Genomic DNA, 13,627 nt, shown 5'->3' with positions numbered 1-13,627 from the left:
CATGGCTTCAGATGATAATTGAATCTAAGGCTACAACTAAGTGGTTAAGAATGTGAGGTCAGACATTCGCCAGACCTGAGTTCAAGTTGTGGTTCCATCACATCATGGCCACGACACTCAATTTCTCTAAGCCTCAGTTTTCTCACCTCTAAAATGATAATAGTAAAAGAATAATGCATGAGAAACACTTAGCACTGTGCCTCCCACATGATGACAGTAATAATATAGTAACAGTATATGGTAAGTAACAATAACTGTTACCTATTATTTTTAACTCCATCTCCAAGAGACCTCTCTGAGCTCCCATCTACCTACATGAAACCTCAAGTTGGATTTTGCACAAGCAGCACAAACCTGGTAACACCAAAATCAAACTCCTTGTTTTCTTCCCATCGTGCTATTCCTTCAAGTGCTACCCACCACAGTACATGACTAGATTAGCCAGCCCAATGCCTGTGATGGTTCTAAAACATGCCCATAAATGCTTCAATTTCCTCCCACCAAGAGGTGGTGTCCGTCTCCTGCCCTTGATCCTGAGCATGCGTTTGTAACTGTCTTGATGAAGAGAATGCAGTACAAATGATGCTGCACGACTGCTGAGGCTAGGGTAGGAAAGACCAGCAGCTCCTGCCAGTTCCTCTTGGTACATTCACTCTGCAAGCCTTTAGCCTGGATGTGAGAAATGCAGCTACCTTGAGGCATCATGTAGAAAGGCCACATGAAGAAAGATGCCCCAGGAGTTCAAGTTTTTCCAGTACCAAGCTATCTGTGTGTTCCCAGCCCAGATGCCAGACAAGTGTATGACCAGGCGCTGATGACCCCAGCCACCCTGATTGTAACTTCATAGGGATCCTAAGCAAGAACAGCATAGCTGAACACGATTTACCTCCAGATTCATGAGTAAAATAAGATGTTTTTATGTTAAACCACTCTTTTAAGGTAGTTTGTTACTCAATAATAGATAAGCAAAACGATGCTCAAACCAAATACCTGAGAATTATCCCTAAAATTTCCTTTGTTCTCATTTTCTACATCTAATTACAAAATTCTCGCAATTCTTAAATGTTGCTTAAATCCACGTACTTTTCTGCATCCCTTCTGCCCTTACCTGGTTGTGAATACCATCATTTCATTCCTGAATCAGCATCTTCCTAACTGGTCTTCCTGCTCCCGTTGGGGCTCCTTTCCAATCCTTCTTCCCACGGCAGCCAGATCTGACCGCGTCAGTGCAGGCAAACTCTGAAGGCTCCTGTATGATCCCAGCGGGGCTCTGCAGCTTCACGCGTAGCCACTGCTCCTGACTGCTCCAGCCACACCCAGTCCTTGGAGTTCCTTGAAGTGACGGGTTACTCACCCCTAAGTCTCTGCACCAGCTGTTCCTCTGCCTGGCCCTGGCCCTGCCTGTCACTGGGCCAACTCTACTCAACTTCAATGTTGCAGAGAAGAAATGACTCCTCTGGGAAGCTGTCCTTGGCCCTCAAGTCTCAGTTAAGTTTCCCCTTTATATACTCCCTTAGTACCCTTTATTTCCTTCTAAATAGAATATGCTACTCCCAAATGTAATTGCTCACTTTTCATCTCTACAAGAGTTGTAAGTTCCTTGAGAGCAGGCCAACGTCCTATTCACTCATAGATTCCTAGAGCCCAGGACAGTGCCAGAACATAAAAGGCCTATAACATGTTAGAGTTGTTTAAGTGAATGAATGATAAATTAAGACAACTTTATGTTCACTTAAATCATAGAATTAGAAAGAAACAATGGAAAGAAAGCTAGCTATTCCAGGAGGAAATCAAATACAGGACTTCAAACCAAGTTTTCTTCTCTATTGCAATTATAAAAATATGTACAGATTAAGATTACAGACGCGCTACCAGCCCTCATAACAACTGAGGCTATGATTACTCAATTCCTCCTGCCCGCCAGTTTCCTCATCCATAAAATAGGAATAATAATGGTTCTTCCACCTCTCAGAGAGTTGTTGAAAGGACTAAATGACTGATGAGTGCATATTAAGCACTGCCTGCAGAATCTAGGACAGAGTAAATTCTCAGTAAATATTAACTATCGTCATTATCACCAACTTTGCTATTAAATAACTTTGACTTGACAAACAGTAGCTGATTATATCCAGGCACTGTTGTAAGTACCTTGCAAATACTAACTTATTTAATCAATATCAAGAGCAATAAATGCTGGTTATCTTTTGACCCTACAAATCTACTTCTAGAACTTGATCATAAAGCAACAGTACTCCAAAGGATTAGAAACTATGCGTGTAATAATCTCCCTTTAGAGAGTCACCATGTACGTTTGCATATTAAAGGCTGTACAATAAAGAAACTTGTTTGACCCAGTTTCCAAACTTACTTGGCACTGGAACCCCTTTTTGTAGTAAGACTCATTAAAGTACTAGAGAACTACTGCTCCTTACAACACACTGTAGTAAAATATCAGAAGAGTTTATATGAAATGTCCATTGCAGCATTATTTATATAACAGACCAAACTGGAACAAACATTAAATATTCAATGAAAAGGTGATTAGTTACGAAAATTATGGCTTACCAGTATAATATAGAAAATTAACATTGCAGAAGAGAAATTGTTAAAATTTAAACATTCATAAGTATAAAAAGGTTATAAAACTATATCTTCATTATGATGCAGGATTAAAAAACGTCAGCTGTTTCTCTATGGGTTGCTAGATAACAGACATGTTTTCCCCCAATGTACTTTGCTGTGCTTTCCAAATTTCCTTTACTAAGCTTTCACTTTAATAATAAACATGTTACCAAAATAATTTCAGTCCTTGCACAGGCAAGAATATAAATATATATATATATATATGTTTACCTGTATATGTGTTAATATGATCACAAAACGATTGTTGTAAGCTGTAAAACAAACTGATGAATGATAATAAAGACTGAAATGCCCATAAAATTTTATTAAATAATTTGTGATTTATCATGTAGTACTAAAAACAAGTAAACACACACACACAACTATGCCTCAAAACCAACACCTACTCTCTTCTGTGAGCTTCTCACAAAATCCAAATAAGATCTCTACATATAAAACCAGACATGGTAAAATTCAAACCTGAAATATAAAACACGCGTCTACTGACACATACAGCAATATTTATTAATCTCAAAAACATGAGAGAAGTAAAACAAGTTCCAAAAAGCTAAGGGTGGTATGTTACAATTTTTGTAAAATTGTTAACACACGCAAAACAATACTAATTATTATTTATGCATACATGCAAACGTAATAAAAATGCAAAAACATACATGAGAACACCACCCACCAACTTTGGGACAGCGCCACCACTGAGAAAGGAGGAGGAAGACAGCACGGGGGAGCAGCAGGCTTGAGCTGTAGCCTTAAAGTTGTTTTTCTTGTTGTAAGAGAGCACCAGAGTTTTGAAGTTAAAATGGCAAAATGTTAACAACTGTTCAATCAGGGAGGCAGGTACACAGAAACGCATTTAATTATTTTCTGTACTTTTCTGAATACTTGTATTTACTGAAAACAAAACTTTGAAGGAACTGTATTTCATCTTAGCTCCTGAGTCCATGCACAGATTGATTAGGAACAGATGCAGCCCTTCTGCATCTCAATCAACGGTCCTGGGAGGGCGCCAGACTCACATCTGCCTCCCCCAAGAGTGAGAGGCCAGAGAAGTGGCGATCCAGTTGAAAAAGAACCCATGGGAATTCCCCTAGGGAGACATGGACATGATTACCAGGAGACAAGTCCTCAAGCCTGAGAGAAGCAGTCTAGAGGTCAGAGCAGTTCCCAGCAAATCTAGGTAGAAAGGAACCTGATAAATGAGATGGTCCTGCAAATCTAACTTTTCAAATGGTTAGTTGCTATCGAAATCAAGTAGGTGTGTTTGGCTGTGAACCAAAGAGCAGAACGCCAACGTTTATGCAAAAGAGTGAAGGAGACAGCAGGTCAACAAAGGAAAGTAAATCAGTGAGTAAACTCTCTCACCTTAAGGTCCTAACCCACCGTTTCCCAAGCCGGAGGGCTTTCCTCAAGGAACCATGTGACAGCAGCACTGATAGGACCCCTGAACTTCCAGCATGGCGTCTATGATTCAGGCAGCACCTCTCACTCATCCTCTCAACAACTATTACTATTAGGTTGGCAGCACTGAATAATGCTCACAAGCATGGGCTTAGAAATGCCAAGTTGGCTCACACCCTAGTCCGGACACTCCACTGGTTACACGATCCTGACCAATACTCCACCTCGAAGAGCCTCAACCTCCCTGTTTCCTAAGTCAGTAAGCCTTCTGTAAGTCAGTAGTATCTGGTTAACAGGATTGTTGGGACAATTAAATTAGGTGGTACAAGTAAAACACTGCACCGTGCTTGGTACGTAGTCCCCTATTTACCAGGTACCAGACTGGATTCTGGTGATAAATTGGTGATCAAGATGGTCAAGGACCCAGCACTGATGCAAGTTACGTACTCAGATGATGGCCACTGCCCTGGGGTCATTCAAGGGATATCCCCATGGCTTTACTTTAGCACTAGAAGTCAGGACCGGCTACACAAATTTGGGTGCAAGATGAAAACGCAAAGCACCAAAAATTAAGAATTTCAAGATGGTGACCACAGAGCATCAAACCAAGCGTGGGGCCCTTCTAAACACCGGCCCCCGTGGCCGCATACCCATGAAGCTGGGCCTGCTAGACATCAATGTGTCCAAACACTTTACAGACACTCAAAAATGAGGGTCAACCAGCACTGGGCTTCACAGACTCATCCAAACACCTGAAGCATTTGGGGAGATGCCGGGGGAAAGCCAGTGCGCAACTAAAGGGGGCTGCAGGCTCCAAAATAAAACTCATAATTAATTCAATCTGTAAGAAGTATCAAGGGAAATTCCTGCTTCCTTCTTATTGACAATGCAGTCACCAGACCTTAACAAAAAAATCTTTCCTTCTCTAAATCTACCAATCTACCTCAGAAAGAAACCCTTTATAGTTAATGTCATCAGGGGACTTTGCCCAAATGAAATCCATAAGGAATAGACCACCTGGGGCCTCATGTCTGCTGCGACAGCCCCACTCCCCAGAAGGCACTTGATAAAGGAGCATAGCAGACTTCACATAAACTGACAAACAGATCCTGAGTCTCAGTGACCTCTTCAAAAGAAAACTGGGGCTTCTGGCAGACATGAAGTTAGCCCTGAAGCGACACTGGGGGTCTGAGTAACACGGTTGCCTGGAAACTCATTTGTGGTCATTTGAAGAAGCATTAGATGCTGAAGGTCAGCTCAGTGACCAGAGTCAGGACACTGTGGCAGAAAGCTCAGGACACAACACAGCTTTCTATCTATCTTTCTATCCAGCCTCCTCCTTAACGGTCATTTAGCAGAGCGAAGTCCTTGAGGAGGCAGGAACATCAGTCAGCCTGCTCCCGGCCCCTGGTTTCTTTTACTTGGTCAAGGACCACTTTTATGGACCGCTTTCCTTAAGCAGCAGCATAGCATTTACGTGAAATACACGGTAAAAATTTCAACTGCATTCCAACAGCTTTAACACCAAGCTGGGAAGAAGGCAGTGAGAGGGAGGGCTCCAGGGCCACAATCCCAGCTCTACTGCTTGTCAGCTGCATGAACTTGGGGAAATTACACTTCTCTGGGTCTCGGTTTAATGCCATTACACGTGGAAAGTACTTACAACTTTGGCACACAGTAAGTGCTCAATACATGTTAGCTGTTTTCACCTTCATAACTCATATGCTTAACTCTCCCCACCCCCAGCATGCCAACAAGCACATGGTTTTGGCATCCTTTAGAATGCAAGCTCCCAGAGGGCATGACTCACGTGCCCTGTGTGTCCTCTCCTAGGACTCACACTACCAGACTAGAGCCACAGGAGCTCGAGGACCAGAGCTAATGCCTTTACAGCAAAGTTCCTGCCTAAGGATATGGATGCTCTTAAAACCTTTTTTTTTTTTTTGAGGAAGATTAGCCCTGAGCTAACATCTGCTGCCAATCTTTTTTTTTTTTTTTTTTGGCTGAGGAAGACTGGCCCTGAGCTAACATCATGCCCATCTTCCTTACTTTATATGTGGGATGCCTGCCACAGCATGGCCCAACAAGTGGTGTGTAGGTGTGCACCCAGGATCTGAACCGGTGAACCCCCAGCTGCCGAAGCGGAACATGCGAACTTAACCACTGTGCCACTGGGCCAGCCCCTCTTAAAACTTTTTTGCTGTAAGAACTCCAAGATGGTAGATGTGTTTATTGTGTTCACATTTTTATCTTATGATTAGTAAAAGACTATTTATGTGATTCTGCCTAATCCAACTGCAGTTAAGACTAAAAAAATGCTTGACCTATATTATTACTTTATAGTCAGTTTGACCATAGTCACAACACACTACCTATGTTCATCAGCATTCAGGGTTAAAAGCACTTTAAGATAACTGAACATCAGATAAAAATCACAAATGTGCCTTTTCGAACAGGCTCATTTATGACTTACTGGTACCGATGAGCTCTGTTCTTCGTAGGACATCATGAACTTCCATTCTTGGTTGGTTGGTTGGTTAGTTGGTTTTTACCCTGCAAATGGTGATGGATTTGTGCTGATCCATCTACCTCTCTCACCAGATGTTCCCCACTGACACACGAATTTTTATAGTGGCAGGTACAGCTGTGACCAAGAAACTGGGCCAGGTTCACCAATCTATACAAGGAAGAAATCTAGAAGCCCAGCTTTATTAAATCTCAAACACCACACATAAATGCAATGATGGTTAAGTGACAACCGGCATCCAAGACTCATCAAGCATATTTAGTTACCACATTTGCAAGTTCACCTTTGCATTTTAGTTCACAATAAAACAAAGAAACACATTTAAAATAGAAGAAAAGTAGCAGAAAGCTAAGGAGCACGTCAGAAGCTGCCTCCTCCCCTATGTACCTTATCCAACCTGTTCTGCCACAGAGCCACAAGCCTGCCGGTCCTACAGGCAAGGGGATCCTGGTAGGGTGCTCATCCCTCACAACTTTCAAGGCCAGGCACAAGGCAGAGGCTTCATAAATATTTGTTGAATGGATTAATAAAAATATTAGAATATGGTTTTATTTTTCTAGGTATTAAACAATCCTCAAGAAAGTCTTGTGACTTCCTGCAGGCTCATTACCACTCCAAATCTTTCCAAATACTGAGACTAGTTTAAAAGCTAGGCCAATATTCACCACTGAGCAGGAAGAGTCATTCCACAGGAAGTATAAGAATTATATCGGCATCGTAATTATAACACATTAGCATTTCACATCTGAAAAGCAATGTGCTGTTTATAAATTGCTTTCCCTCCATTATCTCATTTAATCATCATAGGCATTACACAAAGCATAACAAGTTTTATTGCTGTCATTTTGATGGCAGAAGGGGGGCAAAAGGTGAAATCCAGACCAATCAACACATTTAATCAGGACAAAAGAAAAATTTAACTGAAAGGAATCTAGGAATTGATCTTGTCTAACCTCCCAGGAAAACCTGGTTGACATGTTTTTCTCTTTCATTCCAGCTTGACTATTTTCTCTTACCTTACTCGAAAAGCTCTGCACATTGTCTTAACTAGTTCTACCTGTCAGAAGACAGCGAGAAAGCTGCTCGTCCTGCCTGTTGAAACAGCAGCAAAATCTTTACCCATAGATCTGACAGGTGTAAATATGGCCTTTAAAGCCCATCATAAAAATGGAGAAAAGGTGTGTGGCCTCCTAGGCAGACTCTCTTATCAACAGGAAAACTAAGATTTTTATATTTAAATTGCCAGCCAGGCTAAACAAATGACATCTTGATAATCTTAAAGTTAAGAGTGAAGGATACATTCTGAATTCCCCAGAACAAGACACCTAATCCAAACAGATTTTATCTTGTCTCCGTGTAGAAGCTGGTGAGAAAAGCAGAATCGTCCCTTCGGTCTCACATTCATGCACTTTAACGTATACCGGGCCCTACTACGTGCCAGGACCCAAGTCAGGCACCAGGTAATACATATAATTATTTAGGATTAACAGATTACCACTATTTCCCTGAACTGAAATCAACAAAATCCTGTCTTAAATACTAAGGTACTATCCCTGTCCCCCACCTTATCTATCACCTCTAACTGAGAACATTTCTTTCAAGATAAGAAATCAACAGCAACCTCTAAGATCAGAGAGCTTCATCATCTCTTTTAATATCCACAATCCTATTAAAAGCTGTTAAAAATAGCACCTCTGTGGGTCTCTCATTTTTCTTCCTTTCCACTCTCCTGCCAATGAAAAAGGTTAAGTGATAACATCCAGTCTAAAGAACAATGGACAATACATACACACACACACACACACACAGCTCCCTCTTTCAGCTTCCAAAGGCAACAACAAGAAAGCCTAACACCGATTCAAAAGAAAAAAGAAGAAAAGATAGCACACACCATTATTCCTGTCAAGTGCATGGCCAGAGGCTTACTCTAGTCCACCAGCTCAGCAAAACCTAGAGAGTCAAACTCGAAATGAAAGGGGCACTTTTTCTGGAAGGTAAGTAAAAGAACTTGGGAATTGACCTATTTTAAAAATAAGATCCCAGATGCAGTCAACGGAATTGATTTTCATTTTTCAGAAATTAGTTTTTAATAAACACCAGATGAAAATTATGTATGAGCAATCCAGTCCATCAGAAAGGCCAGAAGAAAGGAATGATGTGTGGCCCATCATTTTCTCTGAAAGTTGATAAGCAAAAAGTAAACACAAAAGACCACCTCAGGAGGGTTGTTTTTTTTTTTTTTTCAGTCCAGTTTCAGTAAAAACTGGAGTTAACGTTTACGGATTTTCTTAAATCCTTTCAGAGGGATACTCGACACAGTCATAAAAACTGACTTATTTCCTCTAAGATGTTTTTCTCAGATCCAATGATTAGCCAGTGATTTTCATAGGACTGTTTCACTGCACTTGTGAATTTTTTAAAAAGCATAGACAAGTGACAAAACAATGATTTTTTTTTTTTTTACAAGAAAGCAAAAGTTGAGTGTGTGGGGGCGTGGCAGGTAAAACAAAAAGGCCACATCAAATTCAAGGCCCATCGATTTTGCCACAAAACTGTTAGTAAACTGACAAATCAATCTGCTTTTAAGGGAACCTAGAGCCCAGACATTCCCGCTCCCAACCGACTCTCCATCTAGAAATTAACTTGAGTAATTAACTGGGGTTTTCAATTCTTTCACTAAATGCTTTGGTGGGTTTGGCATCTCAAAGACAGGTTTGCGATGCAATTTGTAAATTTAAAACATCCAGTAAATAAAAGTAATAATAAAATGATCAGAATCACCTGACTTCCTTTTTAGAAACTACCCACTTAAGTATCCAAAATTAGCTCTCAGTAGCATAGGTAATATCACCCTTTCCTACTTGGTAATTATTCTCAACAAACTTTGGCTTTAATCTGGGCAGACTGCAAAACAAAACCATAGTACTGTATTTTATAAGACAGGCTACATATTAATCAGTTATTTAATTTAGAAAACAATCTTTAAGAAACATTTGGCAACTCTCTCAACCTACACGGCAAGTTGTGTTTTAAAGAATGCTTATAATCAGATAATCCCGGTAACCGGCTCCAGTTGTGGGTGGATAGCCTCCCGTCATCACAAAAATAGAGGCAGTTACTGACAGCAACAAATGAACAAGAAAACAGAATTTGAACTCAGTAATTTTGACTCTGCTCCATTCACAAGGTCATGCGTTAACTCAGATCACCACCGTTCCCCACAAGATCACCAACCATGCTTTAGGGGAAACATTTCCTTCAGGTAAAATAAGCTCAAATACATGGTAACACATTATAAAACCAGTCCTTCTCCAGCACTTCTTGATTTACAGTCTTTCTGAGTACAGCCTTAAGTGTAATTCCTAGAAGGCACTGGGAAATCTCTGCCAGGCCAATCTGCAGTGGAAAACCGACTGCCTGTGTCCGACAAGATGACAGGAGGGTCAATGTTTCTAACCATCTACTTCAACTCTGCATTGCAATAGCGGTTCCGGCTAACAAGGTAAACCTGGTAATTGTATAGGATGGAACACAGCCAGTGTCAATGAGGATCCCCCGGAACACAAACAGGCAGCTCTGGGGAAACATAATTTCTGGAACAATTCAAGGTGCTTGCATAATTTCACAAGAACACACATACAGGGCAATTTTTTAAATAGTGTTCCGTCCCAGCACGGTGCTGACACTTTTCCCACCTAAACTTCTCAGCACAAGCCCGGCCTAAAAGCACAGCTGGGATCCAATCCGTGCACAGGGTAAAGGCGGCAGGCACCCACGACAGCAACGGCGGGGCAATGCCTGCCCCTACCCAGACCAGTTCTGGCCGGGCTGCGATGTAGTTTAGCCCCGTCGACTTTATGGTAATGTGCTTTTAAACCCTGTCCGCGATCGAGGTCAAAGCTTTAGAGATCTAATAACAACCAAATGACCGGGGCTGCCGGGCACTTAGTGAGCCATTCTGGTTATGGCTCTTTAATAGTACCTGGAGTTCTGCTGAAGGGAGAGCGGAAAACTCCTGCTTCCGCGGAAAGTCCTTTGCAGAGGGAAGCAAAGAACCCGACGGCGGGCAGGGGACGCCCCGCGGCCGCGGCCCCATCTCTCGGGCAGCCCCAGCGCGCCGCTCGCCCCGCAGCGCGGCTGGCCCGGGCCGCACCTTTACCTGTCAGCCCCACCACCCCTCGGCGCTGCGGCCCCGCCGTCCTGGCGGCCGCCCCTCCAGGTCCCTGCACAGCTCTAGAGGCGGCTGCGGGAGAAAGAACCCCAAAGGCATCCCATCCCAAAGAAAGAAAGCAAAAAGGCTGTTCCTCCAGGCACAGGGATATCGGGCACTCGGGGTCCAAGAGGCGACACGCCACCCCTGCCCCGCACCTACCAGATAATCCATGTACAGAAACGCCTCAGTTATCCGGAGATCAGACATCCGGCAGCCTAAAGCATCCGGAACGGCTCCGAACCCGGAAAAAAAAGCAAGCGTCTCTGGCTGCGAGCGAGCAGCCCCTGAAAAAGCCAGCAACAACGAAAATAGCCGAGAGCAGCCGAGCAGCCGACGATTACACAAGGGGCGCTGCCATTGGCCGGGCGGGCGGGCAGAAGGAAAGGAGTGCGCTGATTGGCTGCTGTGACTATAAAAGGCAGGCCACTGCGGGCGGCAGGAAAGAAGCGCGGGAGCAGTCAGGTCGCTGGTTGCTGTGAAGAGGGCGGAGGGGCGGGGGCGAGGGCGGTGCAGGCGGAAGGACGAGCCGGGAAGAGCGGAAAAATCGGCCGATGGTGCCGCTGCCTCAGTTCTGCCCGCTTCTGTAGCCTCCTTGCTGGGTACAGCGGAGCAGAAAAAGCCTTAATGTTCCCTCCCACTCCCCCAGTAAGAAGCTAGCGCTGAAACGTGGGAGGCGTGGTAGCCACCGACATTTAATGCCTCTCTCCCGCTCGATTTCTGAAGGTTCTGCGGCCTGGAGACGGCATCGCGGGCACGCTTCAACTGTAGGGGACGGTATTCTGAACAGGCAAGAGCCTGTGACTCGGGGGTGGTCCCTCCGCACCTTCAGATGAGAAGCTGAAGACGTACAGCTCCAGCCTGACGTCCGTGGGGGGTACACCAAAGCCCCCGATGTGGCCAGAGGTAACCCAATAGGCTCCCCCGTTACGCCAGATTATCCCTGGAGAATTCACTCTCCACCACGTGAAAGGAAGAGACGAAAAGTTTGGGGACTCGATATAAGTCGGGAAGAAGCAGCTGGTCAGCTCTTTGCATGCTTTGAGTCTAATTACACAGAGCACAAATCCATTGCCCATGAAGAAAAGGAACACTAGAATGAGCCCTCTGAAAAAACCCAGGTAATATAGTGTTTGTGACCCAATGTCATTTTAAGAAGTAAAGGTATCTATAAGCAGGTGCGCTTGTGCATTTTCTGGTTAAAAAAAAAAATACTTGGAAATTGTCATTGGGATTTCACTATTGCATTAAACTGGGGCGGGGATGCTGAATCAGACATGATAAGAACGCTTAAGGCTCTATCTTTTGAAGATTCAGGCTATGAACGACCGCACAACGCCAGACATCTTACCAGGTTTAGGTGACTACAGTGGCCCCCTCCCCGCAGGTTAAGGAGGATGAGGGAGGGGATTCCTCCCACTTGTATTAATACAGCTTCCATACAATAATGTATCAAGAGTGAAACTTCCATTGAAATCTTTCTGAAGTGACTGCCTGACTATATGTTTCCTGGGTTGGATTTTTATTTTCCCCCTGCCTTGGCTCCTTCCTTTTTTTATCCTCAGGAATGAATTTCTATAAGGTAAGTTTACCTGGGGCTGCCAAAACAGTTCTGTTAGATAACACTGGAATTCATCCTAAATATGCGGATAATTCAGAGAGTGCAGCCCTTTAGAGGGAGCCGCATGTTGGTGAGCCATGTGATTTTGGGCATCCTATCTCATCTCCCAGAAAAAGGAGAATTCCTATGGCCAGAGGGTTTTTTAAAGGAACTAAAAGACTAAATATACACACTTAGTACAGAGCTTGACTCTGTTGATCCTATTTACAGACAAGGGTGTGTGTGTCAAGAAGAAATTCTACTTCTGAAGAAATTTTAATGAGTTTTTGCCTATGCAAGAGTAACTCGACTCAGTTGCATTAAGCTGTTAGATCCGATTTTGATTGTTCTTGGCTTTCTATTAAATCAAACAGAGGTAGGTTTAGAAGAGATTTTGACCTGGATTCTGAAGGTGATGAACTTCCATAAACCTACAGCACAATTGGTTGAAACTGATGGCAGAAGTTGCAGGCCTCTTACACTTGCTAAGAAAAATAATTCAAATAGACAAGGAACCTTTTGAGTTTGTTTGTTTTCTTCTTTCCATGAATAAGCATATTGCAAATAGATAAAGGACTTGAGTTAGCAAAGAGACACCTTGTGGTCCATTTTCCTAGTGGTGAATGTTATCTTGCCCACTGCCAAGTCAGACTCTTGAGAAGCCTGTCAGTTTCTATGCAGGGGAAGATATCAATCAGGAGCAGTTGGCTTCTGCCTTTCTTTAAAAGCTAACCTTAGAAAAAGTTCTGAACAGAAGGCCGTTAGGCTAAACATGGTTCATGCTACCTCTAGGAATTAGTAAATGAGCCCAAAGCAGGGAGATGGAAGAATTTGTTCAAGGAAACGTTCCCAAGCCTGCACCATAGTACTCGCCGTATTCCACACCACTTGAACATTTGTTATGACTGGCACCAAGGAAAACTTTGTGTTCAGTGTAATGTAGTAAAAGAATCATATTGCCTTTTGGAAAAAGAGTCCTTGTAAAAGAAACCCTGAAGCTTCAGAACTCCATATGGAGCACATTTTTCTTATTAGGTGTTAATCTTCTGGGACGTTAATGTGTCCACCCTGGTGCAGAAGAAAGAGGCCAACTAGATTATGTTGGTATAGACAGATAAAACACTACCCACTGCATGAAGCTGTAGTCTTAGCTGATAGAGGCAGTAGTAACAGCAGTAATCACCCCAATTCATGGTGTTAAAGAGAGTGTTGAGAGGTTAGAATGCATTCATTCAACTTACCCCACTATATG

General features: G+C 43.1%; 1 protein-coding gene across 2 annotated transcripts in view; it reads right to left on the bottom strand.

The window, feature by feature from the left end:
* Nucleotides 1-11,147, bottom strand: part of ARL15 (ARF like GTPase 15) — a 401,193-nt gene extending 390,046 nt beyond the window's left edge. The window contains exon 1 of one of the 2 annotated variants that reach the window (XM_070587603.1): nt 10,938-11,147. In XM_070587603.1, the coding sequence (XP_070443704.1) occupies nt 10,938-10,985 (48 nt within the window). In that variant the 5' untranslated portion in view covers nt 10,986-11,147. The remainder of the gene's footprint in view (nt 1-10,937) is intronic. The other variant, XM_008530975.2, reaches the window with a different exon arrangement.
* Nucleotides 11,148-13,627: the final 2,480 nt, after the last annotated feature.

This window comes from Equus przewalskii, chromosome 20 (assembly GCF_037783145.1).
Source record: "Equus przewalskii isolate Varuska chromosome 20, EquPr2, whole genome shotgun sequence".
In the NCBI taxonomy this organism is placed as follows: domain Eukaryota; kingdom Metazoa; phylum Chordata; class Mammalia; order Perissodactyla; family Equidae; genus Equus; species Equus przewalskii.
The sequence above is the reverse complement of the archived record's forward strand: the minus strand, read 5'-3'. Positions and strand labels throughout refer to the sequence as shown.